Source organism: Astatotilapia calliptera, chromosome 3 (assembly GCF_900246225.1).
Source record: "Astatotilapia calliptera chromosome 3, fAstCal1.2, whole genome shotgun sequence".
NCBI lineage: Eukaryota > Metazoa > Chordata > Actinopteri > Cichliformes > Cichlidae > Astatotilapia > Astatotilapia calliptera.
Window position 1 is genome coordinate 17,115,934 of NC_039304.1, and position 16,137 is coordinate 17,132,070.

Consider the following 16,137-nt stretch of genomic DNA (forward strand, 5'->3'; position numbering starts at 1 on the left):
CCTGTTAGCACTGCTCTTTTTAGCTTTCTGCTGTTGTAGACAACGACAGCCCGATGGTGACAATGACGCTCAAAGACTTGTGCTGTAATTAAATAGAGATAATTAAAACAAGACAACAATTATGGCAGATGGTGCATTTAAAGACAGTTTTCCTGTGTGTCAGGGTATATACCATGTGCATTCCACAACACTCTCTTAATATGTAAAAATATCCTTGGATAAAGCAAGTTTTAGAGTTGAGCACAACTCTATGAAACGGGAAGATGTGTCTGTGGCTGGACACAAACCACTTACTGTCCTGGTGCAGAAAGAGCAGCATTGTGTTTGCAAATAAGTCATGAAACAGTTTTTCCCCGTGTTCTTTATCATTAACATATCATGCTGTGCAGGAGTCTTGAGCCACCCCTTTTTGTTTGCATTAATATGTTTATTAAGACATGCAAACATACATAGAAATACAGCATATAAGGTAAAAACAGAATCTGTATAAAGTCAATATTTGGTGTGATCATCTTTATTCGTCAGCATTCGTCAGTCTGCAATCTCTCAGTCAAACTTTCTTAGTATTTCTTCAAGTAGTCTTCAGGAATAGTTCTCCAGGCTTCTTGATTTCCAAGCTCTTCTTTGGATGTTGGTTGGATGATTTATAGGTCACTGTTGTTGTCATATTATCATGATCACCATCGTCGAGCATGGTTTTCTGTCAGATACCTATCTGACAGATACAGGGACTGCACTGAAAATGAGTGAAAAAGCAGCCAATGAAAGACCTTCAGAAAACCTGGAGAACTATTTCTCAAGACCACCTTAAAAATTACAATTAAAAGTCTGGCTCCTCGGGAAAAGTTTTTTAAACATGAGGGGTGGCTCAAGTCTTTTGCACAGACTAAAAATGTATCTACATGTTAATTTATTGTCTTTAAATAAAAACGAATGAAACATTATATCAATATTTCCTGTCCTTTTATTGGCTGATGCCGTCTTTTCCAGCCTGCTTCCTGAATAATATGAAATGACAATTTTCACAATAAAAGCAGGAGATGCATTTTATAAAAGCAAACTTTGCGCTGCTGAGAAACACGTGGCATTAAATTCTTGAGGTAGAGGTCCGAGTGGGTTAGGGCAATTGAGAGGAAGTGTTGTTATCTTAAAACAAAAGCCTGTCAAAAGTGTGTTTGTATTTACAGAAGCTGTTGTGTCTGCAACGTCTTCTGCTGATAGTAAATTTATGAGAAAAGAAGAACCATGACCTACTGTTTTTCCTTGACAGAGACATTGTTGGTGGTTGGCCACGTTTTTGCACTGATCTGTGACGCAAACAGTTCTTTAGGAACCTGAAACCTAAACTACGTTTAAAACCTTAAACTAATACTAGAAGAAAACAGCTTACAGTTTCTTAAAAAACTGAAGCAAGGAAAATATATTTGCAATTTTTCAAATAAAGAATTATTTAAAAGAGTAAGTGGCTGTACTTACTAATGATCAAATGATATAACTGTAATGGGAAGGTAAGGCAAAAAGAGAACAAGTAGTAACGTGAAACAGTGTAACAGGAAGTTGAAACAATATCATGACCACACGGCCACAATCTCTGTGCTCATGTTCTTGCGACAGTCCTTTTCGGTATCTTCAAATGTGTCCGGTCAGACACACAAACAGGTCAGTCTGTTACAATCTATTTAAAACTTTCACATAATACACTTTCATTTGCTTACTATTTTGACACATGCATAAAGTCTTCAGGGTTTTTTAAATTGAATTTTTAGCATGCTTGTTTCTTTAAGCCGATTCAGTGACACTATTTTCTTTTGTTCTTGTTCCTGATAGCTTCCAAAACTGATGTATGTCAAGAAGAGTCCTTTACTCCCATGTGCATCCTCAGTTACTGAATCATGTCTGCATTCATGGCACTGAGCGTGTGCACAGCTCCAAGACTGCAGCGCCAAATGGTGCAACATTGTCTTTTGCTCAATCCCGATTGTGTTCTGCTGTTGCTGGTTCCTTGCTAAAAAAAAAAAAAAAAAGAAGAAGAAGAAAGAAAAACATATCAACAGCAGTAGATACCTGCTTTAAAAATATTATTTACAGACTGCACTGCCAGAATAACCAACAACATATAGACTGTGTATATATACATTTATTTATTACATTTGGAAAATGAATGCCTTAAAGTATCTACTACAATATTAAACCCAAATGCAACAAGAGCACAACCAAAGCCACTGTCTACTGCAGCGAGACGCTCTGTCTGTTTGCATTTTGAAACACCAACTAGACCTGCATCCTGGTCACAGACCTGCATCTCTTTTTTTGTTCTGATGACGATAATGAGACTCAAACACTTGAGTTTTGCTATTAACATATCAGGTACCTAGAAATCACTGTGGAATAGACTGTATGTGAATTCTAATGCACGCATTTATTTTATTAAGGTCTTGGCTTGAAGGAGATTACTAGTTGGCGTCACACATTTAAAAGTACTCATAAGGGTGACAAAGTGATGTTTCTTCACTAAGAACTTTGAGTGAAATGACCTCATTGAAGCATACATAGTTTACAGTACAGACCTTATTAAATACAATTACATGTGCATTTTGGTGAGAAGCTTATATGCATTTTAATGGTTTCTTATAGTAGGCAAAGTTCCTTTAAAGACCGCACTGTCATGAGGCTCCTCACCTGTTTGCGTTCATGCTGTACAATACTGCCACCTTGTGTTTAAAGGCGTCTGTGTCCTGTTAACAGCAAGCTGAGTGGCCAGTAACTAGTTTCTGGAGGTTTGCGCATGCACATTTTCGGTAAACCTCTGGTCTTTAATGGTAAACCGAGGGGAGACCAGAGTCAGGCGCATGCTGGTCTGCTTTTACTTCTCTAAGATCGGTCATTAGCCTTCCGTGATTCCGTTTCATAAAAGAGGAATTTCCTCTTGCTAACCAACATGTGTGATGGAGACAGGGGCGGATCTGCACGGATGGCATGGACCACCCTAAAATAATCTCTTACCACCCCTGGTGCCACACTAGTTTTGCATACGACAGTACTAGAGAGAAACGTGGACGGTTCATTCTCTGCCAGATCCTATAGTTTCACATTTCTAAAAGAAGTAAAACATTTCTTATGTTCCACTTTCTCAGTAATTTGACTTTGTACTTTTTATGTGATATAGCTGACATACAAACAAATGATGTAAAGGTAGATTTGTCATAGAGAAATGATTTAATCACTGAATTGTGACTGATTCACGAAGGCATTTACATGTGACCAAATCTTCTTACCGTTAACAGTTAAAGTCCTGTCAGACACTAAATGATAGCCCTAACAAACTGTTTAATTCTCTCACTTAATACATTTCAATTTTATTTAATAATTATTTTGCCAAATGTAGAAAATATTTAAAGCTTCACGTTCTGTTTGCGATTGACAGCCACTCAGAAAGCTGGTTTAAAGAAACCGGAGGTAAAAGCACTTCAAGCACTTTGAATCATTTAATCAGTTTAATAATTTCAATTTACCGGTCGATCTACGTCCCTACCCTCACCTATGGCCACGAGCTGTGGGTAGTGACCGAAAGAACGAGATCGCGGATACAAGCAGCAGAAATGAGCTTCCTCCGAAGGGTGGCTGGCCTCTCCCTTAGAGATAGGGTGAGAAGTTCGGCCATCCGGGAGGGGCTCAGAGTAGAGCAGCTGCTGCTCCACATCGAAAGGAGCCAGCTGAGGTGGTTCGGGCATCTGACAAGGATGCCCCCTGGGCGCCTCCTGGGTGAGGTGTTCCAGGCATGTCCCACTGGGAGGAGGCCCCGGGCAGACCCAGGACACGCTGGAGAGATTATATCTCTCGGCTGGCCTGGGAACGCCTTGGTATTCCCCCGGATAAGCTGGAGGAGGTGGCTGGGGAGAGGGAGGTCTGGGCCTCTTTGCTTAGGCTGCTGCCCCTGCGACCCGGCCTCGGATAAAGCGGATGAAGATGGATGGATAATAATTTCAACTTTCAAATAAAACAGATACAGTACTGTGCAGATGTCTTGACCCAGCCCTCATTACTTTATATTCAGGACCAATCATGAGAAAAAGAAAGTAGAAGGAATCACGTTACAGTGAAGTGCTGAAACTAACTACAATCATGAGTTTGTGGATGGAAGTCACCTTGTTTATACTGATGATGGCAGGAACACAAAGATAGATGTAAAAGCTGTCAAAGAATAAGCACAAAGCAGTTTCATCCAATACTCTAAAACAGCGGTCCCCAACCCCCGGGCCTCGGACCGGTACCGGTCCGTGAATCGTTTGGTACCGGGCCGCGAGAGTTGAGGCTCAGGTGTGAAATGTATAGTTTTCAGGGTTTTTATCGGTTTTCAGCGTTATTTTGTTACCGTTTTTATCGTTAACTCGGTTTTCCTGGGTCTTTTCACGCGTGTTATGAATAAATCTTCTTTTTTCAGTACCGGTACTAGTTTTATTTTGTTGTATTTATCCGCGACACCTTAAAGGCCGGTCCGTGAAAATATTGTCGGGCATAAACCGGTCCGTGGCGCAAAAAAGGTTGCGGACCGCTGCTCTAAAGTGTTGTGTGATTGGGAAGTGCATCAAAACAAGCAATGGATAATGACCATCACCCACTGTACAGTACATTTACTATGAGTATATAAAGAGAAGTATGGAAGGTCTTACTTACGATGTCCTTATCACTGTCATATCACAATAGTGAATTTGAATAGTTTTTATTTGAACACTGGTTAAACTCAGCTCTGTAGAAGAAAACTATTACAATAACAGCCACAATATTGTGTAAAAAAGTATTTTTATGGCCAGACACCTTTCCTCATATACCATTCAGCACATTAATAAGTCAGCAAAAGTAAAAAAAATATGGCTTCAGCGGTGACATAAGCCCTTAGCCAACAGCCAAACTGGTTGTACCATATCCACGAATGACCTGTGTGGTGATCACAGTTGCGCTGGCGGGCTGGTTCTCCCTGATCTTCTGCTCACGATGCATCTGGCACCAGGCACAGGGGTAACAGAAAAGTACTGTGCACCAGTCCTCACAGCCAGAACCCTGCAGGGTGGAGAAGAACAAAATAAGCAACAGCGCTGGCATCCAGTCAATTAAGACACACAGATTTTTCATTATTCTGGACCCAAACCAACGTGACTAGAAAGAAAATCAAGCAGCAACCTCCAAGGTTTAAAAGTGAAGCCAATGTGGAAGACTCAAAACTTCACTTCCTCTAGTGGCCACCTCCATCTTTTAAATCTTGTCTGTAACATAGCCCCTCCATCTCTAACCCAGCCTTACTTCGATGTTGTGTTGCTCTCTGATGGACTGGCGGAGTAAGCAGGACACCACGCCGCAAATATCCAGGAGTGATGCGCAGCAGCACCATCCATGTTTACTAACTGTCATGCACTGCATGCAGGGGAAGCACCAAAAGCCGCAGCAACCTTCAGATAAAAAAATATACAGATTTAAACTGCACAACAAAAAATGTAAGGAGCACTTTTCAGTCAGATTATCACATCCACTCAGTTAAATCGCCTGGATATTGATGTGGTCAGTTAAGCAGCAGAGACGGTTGGTTATCAGTTTCAGGTACTTTGATGTTAACGAAATTAAGAATAGCTGCACAAGAGAAACAACAATGAGACAACCCCCACAGAAGGCCGCTTATCCATCAGAAGGACACGTATCTGTTCCTTTATGCAAGGAGGAACAGGATGAGCATTGCCAAAGCTATAAATGACCACCAGCTAGTGTAAAAGTCTCTGACTGAACAATCAGAAACAGACTTCATGAGGGTGCCCTGAGGGCAGGTTCACTGTGAGCTTATGTGACAGATGTGAAAGGATCTGGTGAAGCCATGGAGAACGTTATGCTGGTGTAACATCTTTCAGCATGAGTGGTTTGCTGGTGGGTCAGTGATGGCCTGGGGAGGGATATCCATGGAGGGACACACAGACCCGACACCCTGACTGTCATTAGGATGAAACCATGGACTCACTGTTAGACCTTACGCTGGTGCATTTGGTCCACGACAATGCTTGGCCTCGTACCGAAAGTATGCAGGATGTTGAAGTTCATACCTGACCTAATCCTGTGAAGTACCTTTGGGACATTATGTTTCGGTCCATCTGACAGTGCCAGGTTGCACCTCAGACTATCCAGGAGCTCAGAGATGCCCTGGTCCAGATCTGAGAGCAGGCCAATGATGTCAGGCATACATGCACAACAAAACTACCACTTTCATTACAGGTGAGCTGCTCTAAATAAATTATGAAATTGTATGAAATTATATTTAATGTGTCAAATAGCAGTGTTTACTAAAACACATACTTTTGTCATGGCAATAATGAAGCAAAGACTATAAATAATTCAAAACACAAAACACTGAGTCACCGACCCAGGATCATGACAACTTTGCTGCTTTAGTTCACCCTTGTCATGTTTTTTGGTAGCTTTGGTAGAAACCAAAAGACAGGAAGAAAGAGAAGAAATGCCAAACCCTGAGAATGTTGCCTTCATGTGAGGTTTCAATTAGTTCTCTGGGTATTTAAACACTTCTCATTCTTGCTTTCAATTTGTGTGTTCCCTGTGCACGTGCTTCCTCTTCACATCACATGATCTGCATGTGTTCTGTTTGGTCACCTCATTGAGTGGTTCATTTGAAGTTTTCAGCTACCATTTTTTTTTAACTTTTTTTGGTGGATGGCATGAGTTTGTTCCAGTTTCCAGTCAGCTAAAATTAAAATAGTCCTTTTAATAACCTGCCTGTAGGTCCAGTGTTTGGCTCCTCACCCTCGCAGCCTTTCTTACTCAACCAATGAAAAGATATTTGCTTCTACCTGCACACTGTTGATAATGTCATTACATGTTAGGTCAGTCATGTTATGGCGTTCATTAAATTTCAGAAGGTTAAACTAAACATTAAAGTGTTCAGAGACTAGTTTCCCAGTTCGCTTAGAGCACTCTGACTCCATAATGCTACTAAATGGTTATTGTTATGAGACAGTCTCAGATATTTTATCTTCTTGATTTTTTACTGACATCAGACTCTCTGCTACCTTACTGCAAACAAAGTCTGAAACAAAGCTGAGGAAATCGCTCATGTTGAAATCCCTGCTGTTTGTAGGGTTTGCTGGGTTCACTTACAGGTGTCCATATCAGAGCAGCAGTCACAGAGGTCGGTGCTCCATTGGCTAGAGTTTTGAAAAGCCCTGGTGACTGTCACCACCTCGGTGGTCTGCTGGTGGATGGTAGCCATGACTGTAGGAAACAAGACAGAAATGAAGACGCAGACTGAAATGTTTTAGTGGTTATAGCTCTTGTGTATGAAGACATTTAGTGCTAGAATATGAAAATATGACAAAGGAAATCTATAAATACCTTGGACCAGCTGTAACACTGATTTGTGTACAGTACAGAGGAAAGAGTTCACCATGCAAATTACATTATATTTACATTGATGTATTGCAACTATGTCTTCCTGAGAAAAATTACATCAAATATTACATTCATGAGTTCACAATGATTCACTTCATCAGTTTAAGAAAGAATGTCTTACCTTCTTCTTCTTCTCTCTTTCTCTGAGAAAAAACAAAATGAGACATTTGGGAAACTCAGCATCTTTCCACAAATCAGAAAGAGGAAGTGAAAGTGGAGGTCAAGTCTGTTAAGGGCTCCGTGCACACACACGCTGTTGAGAGTTCGCCTGAATAACTCACTCTCCAGCTCCGGTAACTAACCTTCCCTAATACACACTCAACGTCTTTCATGCAGCACAACCAAAACAGTAACATTGTAACAGAGATCCTGAACACACACACACACACACACACACACACACACACACACACACACACACACACACACACACACACACACACACACACACACACACACACACAGGAGGACCAGGAGAGTCGCAGACATCAAAATGTAAATGTAATAATTAAGTGTGCAATAAAGTGTGCCTTAATAAATTCATTTATAAATTAGTTTTTAATTTCTTTGTTTTATGTAAATATCAATAAAGTTAGTCCTTTTGTTAGACTGGTGGGTGTAGCCTGCCCTGCAGTAGCTGGAATAGGCTCTAGCCCCCCCACAACCAATGAACTATTAATTACCTAAACATAAAATAAGGATTTGAACAATGGAGACAATATGAGGATGAGCCAAAAGCAGGACCCAAAGAGCAGACTCATACAACAGTGAAAGGATTTTATTTACAGTGAAAATAGCAACTTAAATGAGGTGATGAGTGCAGATTTCGTGTGCTCATCTTAAAGAGGGAGATGGGGAAGGTGTGGATGAGCACTACTGAGCAGCAGTCATGTGCTCCTGCCACATCTCAGTGTTAATAGTGCTCTAGTTTTCATGCAAACATGGCATGTCAGCAACATTGTGATTCCTTCTGTAGCAAGCTTATCAGAGAATCTTCTCCAAGCACAGCATCCCAGCAAACTTCAAACCCAGAAACACAGACAAAAACTGGTTCATCCCAAGGACAAAACTCCCAAACACCAACTAAACAATGTGGTATTTGCTCTGCAATGCAGCGAGGAGAGCTCAGACTTCTACATTGGAGAAACCAAAGAGCCACTTCGTAAACGCATGGCACAACATGGAAGAGATGAGACTCAGTCAACGCCTTTTGTCACACCTTGGCACATGTGATGAGGCACGTGATCGACCCTCTTAAGGGACACTCCTGCTAGGATTTAAATACCTGGGACTCACCACTATTTGATCATAGAACTGAAGAAGTTTTATGGATAAGATGTTAAATCTTTAAGAAACTTAAAGAAGTCCAGTCGCTTTCATTCCAACCTCGTTAGATTACCATGACCTAGATGACGGTGTCAGGGGTTTGTGTGTGGATGAGAGGAAGAGAGGACAAGGACTCGTGGCTTGATTGAAGATGAGAATGGCGTTTATTATACAAAATAGATCAACAGAACGTGAACGAACGCTGACTGGCTGAACTGAAAGCACACACGGAAACGACAACATCACATCGACAATGACACAACCCAGAACAGAGAGAAACTGAGGGTTTTAATACAGGGACTGATGAGGATGATAATGAGAGACCGGTGAGTACACAGCTGAACATAATGAAACAGGAAATGAAAAATGTGGAAAATAAACAGTGAACATGAACTGAAAATGCTGGGTCAACGACCCAGGAACCCTGACAGGCGGAGAAACTACACAGATGTGTGTGTGTTGTGTGTGTGTGTTGCTATGCCTGGATCTGGGGTTCTCCCTGTGGGACATTGTTATGGAGGGTGAGTTCCCCTCCCTGCTGCTCCCCACTCGTTGTTACAACGACCAATACTGGACGTGTAGCTCCAGAGCACCTGACAAGGTGTTGTGGCATGATTTCTGGCCTGTGCCCTCAGGGGATGCAGTTGGGATGTTTTGTACCTCTTTAGCGCACAGCCACCCCATCTGACTTTTCCTCGGCTCGTGCCATGGCCACTGTCCTCTGCCAGGGTGGACTGCCCATTGCGTCTGGTTGTCTGGGGCTCTTGCCTTTTGACTATGGGCATCCATTCCCTCCCCTCTTTCTCTTTCTCTTTCTCTTTCTGTTTCGTTTCTTTTTCGATCCCTCCTCCTTCTTGTCTTTATTATCATCTCTTCTTCTGTCTTTTGCCAACCTGGCCCTCACCCCCTATCAGCCCTGGCATAATAACCAGTCTGATAATAATGTGAATAATAAAATAAACTGAAATGAGTACCAATAGGAGCCTATACAGAGTCTACAGCGCTCCTCTTGGCAAAGCAAATGTGTTTGGCTCAACAAAGCATTCAGACCATGTTTTTACTAAAAGTGCCTGACACGACAGGTTTAAAAAAAGAAAGAGGGAGAAAAGAGAAGTTAGAGATAAATAACTCTAAATCTGGCTGTAACTAAATTAATAAATGGGAACAAATGAATACTGCTTACTTGTCACACTGTAGTTTAATCCAGGAAGCTTAATATTTGCAGGGTTAAGTTTCTCTGAGAATCCAAATATGGTGGCGTGATCCGGCCAGATGAGTGAAAGATCACAGCAAACAAGGTTACAACTTGTTACAGTTGTAACCTTGTTACAGCAGTTACAGCAGCAGGGCCAAACATCAGAGAGCCTTAAATGTTTAAATGTTACCACAAATGCTGCAATAATAACTCCCACTCTGGCTTCTTCTTAATACGCCGCCCCAATGACAGAGCTCAAACACAGCTGAGTGGAACAAACCTCAGCCCCTGCAGCTCCGCCCACAGCATACCAAGCATAAACTAAAAACAGAACCAGCCCCAGCCTGCCCAGACCCTCACAGACAAATGGTCAAGAAGACAAAGTCTATAGAAAATGCTGTTTTTTAATATATTACTATTCTGCCATGATGTAGCTGGGCTACTTTTTTATTTTGCGAACATAGAGGTAGGAGTGAAATCTTAAACCCCCTTGTGCCAGTCTGTTAATATTTCTGCGATCATTCCAAACACACACACTCAAACAAACTAAACTGGTTACATTCATAAACATTTGGCCCCAATATGTCAGTCTTTCACTACATTTACTGACATACAGACAAAAGAATGCTTGGAAGCCATGACTAAATGAGCTGCTAGAGGAGATTAACTGGATAATAATGCACATGTACATAGATAAATATTTACTTATCCATGTGGAAATAGTGTTGTAGGTCACAAAAATGCTGTTACATCCCACATAGCCAAATTGGTATGGCCTGGATCTAGTCCACACAATGTGCTTACACATGGCCCACATGCCGCAAAGAATGACGGCCCTTTGGTGGCCCAGATCTGGTTTGCCAGAGGTGGCCCACACATGGGCCAGCACAAGGCCAGTTGCAGACACACTGCTGGCCCTGTGCTGGCCCAGAACAGTTTCAGCTCTGGCCCAAGATGTCAGCCTAATGTGTACCTTAATCAAGCCATGTAATAACAACATGTGCCAGAACATAATAGTGCAAAAGTACCACGACAAAACTCTGTTCAGAAAATGAATGGACTGATTCTTATATAGTGCTTTTCTACTCTCCCAGATTACTCAAAGTGATCTATACAACAAGCCACATTCAATCAGTCACACACTTTCTCTAAATTGCACACTTCTTAACTACATTGACACTTTTGACATGCAGAGTAGAGAAGCCAGGGATCGAACCACAAATCTTCCAGTCAGGAGGTGACCTGCTCTACCTCCTGAGCTACAGCCAACCAGTGGTACACATGAGTAAGCCCTCACTAGGTTTTGGATAAAGTGTACACTCACAAACCTGCATTTGAAGCATTGGCTACCATAGCAGTATTGGATTGCAACATGGCATTTGGGTCTTCAAACTAAAGTAGCAAAATTGGAACATAAATAGGGGCATCATTGCCAGAACTGGCCCACATCTGGTTGACATACACCCTGCCATGACACCAGTTACTCAGACCTGTTTTCTATGAGCCTGGGCCACATAAACCAAACCACAATTGGGCCAGATGTGGCATGCCACCGCATAAACAGTGCCATCTACGCCGGGCCTTAATAGACCTCTATGAATTGAATCATTACTTATTTTTAATCTCTGGCTCTCTTCCACAGCATGTCTTTTTTCCTGTGTTCCTCCCCTCACCCCAACCAGTGCAGCAGATGGCCCCGGGTTCTCCAGAACCCCCAGCTGACGTGGCTTGATGTTGGCCGGGTTCTCCTGAACCCCCAACTAAAACACAAGACGACTGGACGCAGAGGCAGACTGCTGAATCAGTTCTCCTGAACTGCCAGCTGAGACAGACAGCGGCGTGGGAGCCACGAAATGCTGGATTGGCTCACTCGAGCTTCCAGCAGGAGCTGATGCATGGCCAGAAGGCGTTGAGGTCCCTGGCTAAAGGTGTAGATGAGTGACTGACTGGATGGGTGACAACACTGGAGTCTGAACTGGTGACAAAGCTAATGACTGCGCTACTAACTCAGGTACTGACTGAGTTATGGACTGTAACAAAGGTTGTAGTGATTCTGATTGTGATAGTGGCTGAGTGGCTGACGGGGCTGAAGACTGAGCTAAAGGTAGCAGGGCTGATTGTGGTGGAGGTGAAGACTGAGCTAGCGGCAACTGAACAGGGGACTGGGCTAGCGACGACACAGAAAACTGAACAGGGGGCGACTGAAGTTGAGGTGAAAATGGTAGTGGAGTTGGCGACTGAACTACAGGCCAGGTGGCTAACTGGGCTCCGGGCCGGGTGGCTAACTGGGCTCCAGGCCAGGTGGCTAACACATATCTATGTGTTAGAATGGCCGAGTCAAAGTCCAGATCTAAATCCAATCGAGAATCTGTGGCAAGATCTGACAACTGCTGTTCACAAACGCTGTCCATCTAATCTGACTGAGCCGGAGCTGTTTTGCAAAGAAGAATGGGCAAGGATTTCAGTCTCTAGATGTGGAAAGCTGGTAGAGACATACCCTAAAAGACTGGCAGCTGTAATTGCAGCAAAAGGTGGTTCTACAAAGTATTGACTCAGGGGGCTGAATAATTACGCACACCCCACTTTTCAGTTATTTATTTGTAAAAAATGTTTGGAATCATGTATGATTTTCGTTCCACTTTTCACGTGTACACCAATTTGTATTGGTCTATCACGTGGAATTCCAATAAAATTGATTCATGTTTGTGGCTGTAATGTGACAAAATGTGGAAAGTTCAAGGGGGCCGAATACTTTTGCAAGCCACTGTATTTCATTTACAAATATTATAATACTGTGAAAAGTTATATGAATGGACAGTGTGACCTTACAATGTCCTTCTCTGTATCCTATCAAAGTTAACAATTAATGAATATGACAAGTCTTTATCTGAACACTGGTTAAACTCAACTCTGCAGAAGAGGACAATTAATCTCACACATGATGTTGCATAGAATTACAGGATTTTATTGGCCTGAAAAAGTCACATAGGCGTTCAACATATTATATGACAACAGATTTAAAGCACTTTGGTTCAGCAGTGACATAAGCCCTCATCACACAGCCAAAACGTTTGCATCATATCCACAGACGACTTGCGTGCTGATCACAGTCGAGGTGGCGGGCTAATGGTATTGCCTGAGCTTCAGCTCACGATGCATCTGGCACCAAACACACGGGTAACAAAAGCACACTGTACAGCAGTCATCAGTGAACGAGCCCTGCAGGATGGAGAAGAAGAAGCAGATAGACAGAGGATGAAGCAGCAGGAGTTACTGTTGTTACCCCTCAGACATAAAAGTTTAGTGGGGTGTTGTCATCCCCTCATCCGGCAGCTGTGTCCCTGTGTAGAGCTGGGTAACCAAATATCTGAGAGTTTGTCAAAACAAGAAGCCGCAGCTTTTTCCCCCACAGTGAGGGCAAGAGAGTTCAGATTTGAAGAACTTTACACTTCCTCTTTCTCAACTCAAGCTTCTCCATTATAAACTCTACGGATTGCAAAATACCACAAGTTTTATCCAGGTCACTTTTATGATGGCACTGCATGATGTGGTTACTTTATCTCAGTTTGACCATGAGAGGTGAGGGTGAGTGAGAAGGATCTGCACAAAGCACAATTTGTGTGCATTTTTTGAATCTCATAAAATTTACATTTAGATGTTATGTTAGTTCATTTTACAAGCAGAAACCTCCAGGGCTTAAAAATGAAGCCAGTGCAGAAGTTATAAAAGTGCACTTCCTCTAGTGACCGCATCTATCTTTTAAATGTAGTTTGTAACAATATCCTCCATCTCTAACCCAGCCTTACATAGATGTTGTGGCGCTCTCTGATAGACTGACGGAGTAAGCAGGACACCACACCACAAACGTCCAGGAGTGGCATTGCACAGCACCATCCATGTTTATTGGCTGCATCACACTGCATGCAGGGGAAACAGCAAAGGCCACAGCAACCTTTGGGGAGAAATATATACATATATAAATAAATATTTATGTATATATATTATTTACTATTTTTTTATTAACTACAACAAACCAACCAACCTGGATGTTCCAGGGGAGCAAAAAAACTTTGAATTTTTGCTATATCAACTTTCCCTGAATCCAACCACAGAGAGACTGGACTTCTATTTTATTGTTATTATTATTATTATTATTATTATTATTATTATTATTATTATTGTTGTTGTTGTTGTTGTTGTTGTTGTTATTTATTGATAGTAAAAAAATATATTTGGGACACTCTAAGTCTGATTTTCTATGCTATCATAAAAGGAGTCATTAAGTTTAAGTTGAACATTTGAGACATTTCCACTCCAATTACGAAAAGTCAGTTTTCTGGTGAAAAATGTAAAATAATGAAAAACTCCATAATGCTACTAAATGATCATTGCTATCATGTAGTCTCAGATAGTTCATTCATTCTTGATTTTTTACTGACTTCAAACACTCGGTTAGCTTATTGCAAACAAAGTCTGAGGAGATCGCTCATGCAGAAATCACTGCTGTTTGTAGGGTTTCCTGGGTTTACTTACAGGTCTCCATATCAGAGCAGCAATCACAGAGGTCGGTGCTCCATTGGCCAGAGTTTTCAATGGTCCTGATGACTGTCACCACCTGGGTGGGCTGCTGGTGGACGGCCATGCCTGTAGGAAACACAGACACAGATTGAAAAGCTGTAGTGGTTATCTTGTGAAAAGAGAAATTTAATGCTAGATTATGAAAAAGGTAAAAGACTGATTTTGATACATGCTATAAGTATAACAGGATTACAACAAATATCTTTGGCCAGCTGTACAAATGATTTATGTACGGCCCAGACAAAAGAGCTGACACCGTTTTTATGCAGATTTATTATCTCTGACTTCCTCAGAAACATGTTACCACGTATTACATTCATGATTTTACAAAGATTTCTGATTCTCTTAAGCTGTTCATCAGTGTAAAATGTTTTTCTTACCTTCTTTTGTCTTCACTGGTTCTCTGAGCTTTCAAAACAAGAGAAAACGTTAGAAACACCAGCATTTAAGCACAGACCAATAACAGGAAGGGGAGGTGCCGAGATACGCACACACACTCTTAATTTGTATTGTACTGGCAGATGTTTTTGGGTTGCTTTTTTTTTCTGACTTTGTACTACAAATATCTGTACTTTGTACTCCTTACATTTTGTAAAAAGGCTTGTTACCTTTGCTTAATGCAGTTCTGTCATTGTAAGGCTCCAAACATGAAACTAATTTCAGCCTAAACAGAAACATATGGCAGGCTGTTTATTAACCGCCAGAGGATGTCACGTAAAAAGAGATGACTGTGCCAAAGTCTGGGGTTAAAAGTGGGACTGTGTTTGTTTTGTTTTTGCACAACACCGGAACAACTGCAGGTGTCTGTAAGTTGTGGTACTTCAACATCTAGCTTGTGCTACTGAAGAGGAGCGAGCATAAAGGGAGTGACGTTTTTTAAGTGTCAGGTCATTTTAAATGCAGTGTTACTATCAGCTCACAAACAGAGAGAGGAAGAAGAGAGGGTAGATTTAAAGGTAAGGACTGCTCATCTGACTGACTGACACATTCTCCTGTTTAGAGGAAAAGTCACCCTCTACAATGTGGACAACGGTAAATAGAAATACTTTTTAATTTCCTTCTTTTCTTCAGCTTCAAGCTGAGTATAATTAGATTTTTTTTAAAGTTTGTATTCCCATCTACTGATATTATTTTATCATTATGTTAATAAAGCACAAGTAAGGCAAGTATTGTAGTGAGTGGTGGATTGTCAGATGTTTTTCGGTTGCTCGTGAACTGCAGAGGGCTGAGCCTGAAGGAAATTCCACACAGTTCCTCTAATGACTTTCCAGTAACTGCTACGATGAAGGGTCAAGAGTTCACTGGGTCTCTGCTTCAGTGCTGTGAAATGGAAGCACTGCTTAACCAGTGAGCAGCAACAAGACTTATTCTATCAGTCTTGACACAAGAGGTGGGAAGTAACCAGTGTTGAGTAAGTTACTTTTAAAAAGTAATTAATTACTAATTACTTAATCAATATTATCTAATTACTGTGTCTGAAAAGTAACTTAATTACTCAATAAGTAATTTAACTAAATACTTTTTTAAATCCCTATAAACCTTGAGTGGACAAACAATAGAAATTAAACTCTTTAAATAATAAATAATTTTTTTTAAAA

The 16,137-nt window shown here is 41.4% G+C and overlaps 2 protein-coding genes across 4 annotated transcripts; both read right to left on the reverse strand.

Moving 5' to 3' along the window:
• Positions 1-946: 946 nt before the first annotated feature.
• Positions 947-10,192, reverse strand: LOC113018761 (cornifelin homolog B-like). 3 transcript variants are annotated; one of them, XM_026162118.1, is made up of 6 exons: positions 9,950-10,192; positions 7,562-7,583; positions 7,150-7,263; positions 5,299-5,444; positions 4,920-5,058; positions 947-2,005 (listed from the first exon to the last, which is right to left on the reverse strand). In XM_026162118.1, the coding sequence occupies exons 3-6, from the start codon at positions 7,259-7,261 to the stop codon at positions 1,740-1,742; spliced, it is 663 nt and encodes a 220-aa protein (XP_026017903.1). In that variant the 5' UTR covers positions 7,262-7,263; positions 7,562-7,583; positions 9,950-10,192; the 3' UTR covers positions 947-1,739. The 3 variants fall into 3 exon arrangements, with proteins under 3 accessions (XP_026017903.1, XP_026017904.1, XP_026017905.1); XM_026162120.1 differs by lacking the exon at positions 947-2,005 and adding an exon at positions 3,937-4,191; XM_026162119.1 differs by lacking the exons at positions 7,562-7,583; positions 9,950-10,192 and having other exon boundaries at positions 7,150-7,548.
• A 2,713-nt stretch (positions 10,193-12,905) lies between these two features.
• Positions 12,906-15,128, reverse strand: LOC113018766 (cornifelin homolog B-like). Its single transcript, XM_026162130.1, has 4 exons — positions 14,920-15,128; positions 14,495-14,605; positions 13,768-13,913; positions 12,906-13,180 (listed from the first exon to the last, which is right to left on the reverse strand). The coding sequence occupies exons 2-4, from the start codon at positions 14,601-14,603 to the stop codon at positions 13,085-13,087; spliced, it is 351 nt and encodes a 116-aa protein (XP_026017915.1). The 5' UTR covers positions 14,604-14,605; positions 14,920-15,128; the 3' UTR covers positions 12,906-13,084.
• Positions 15,129-16,137: the final 1,009 nt, after the last annotated feature.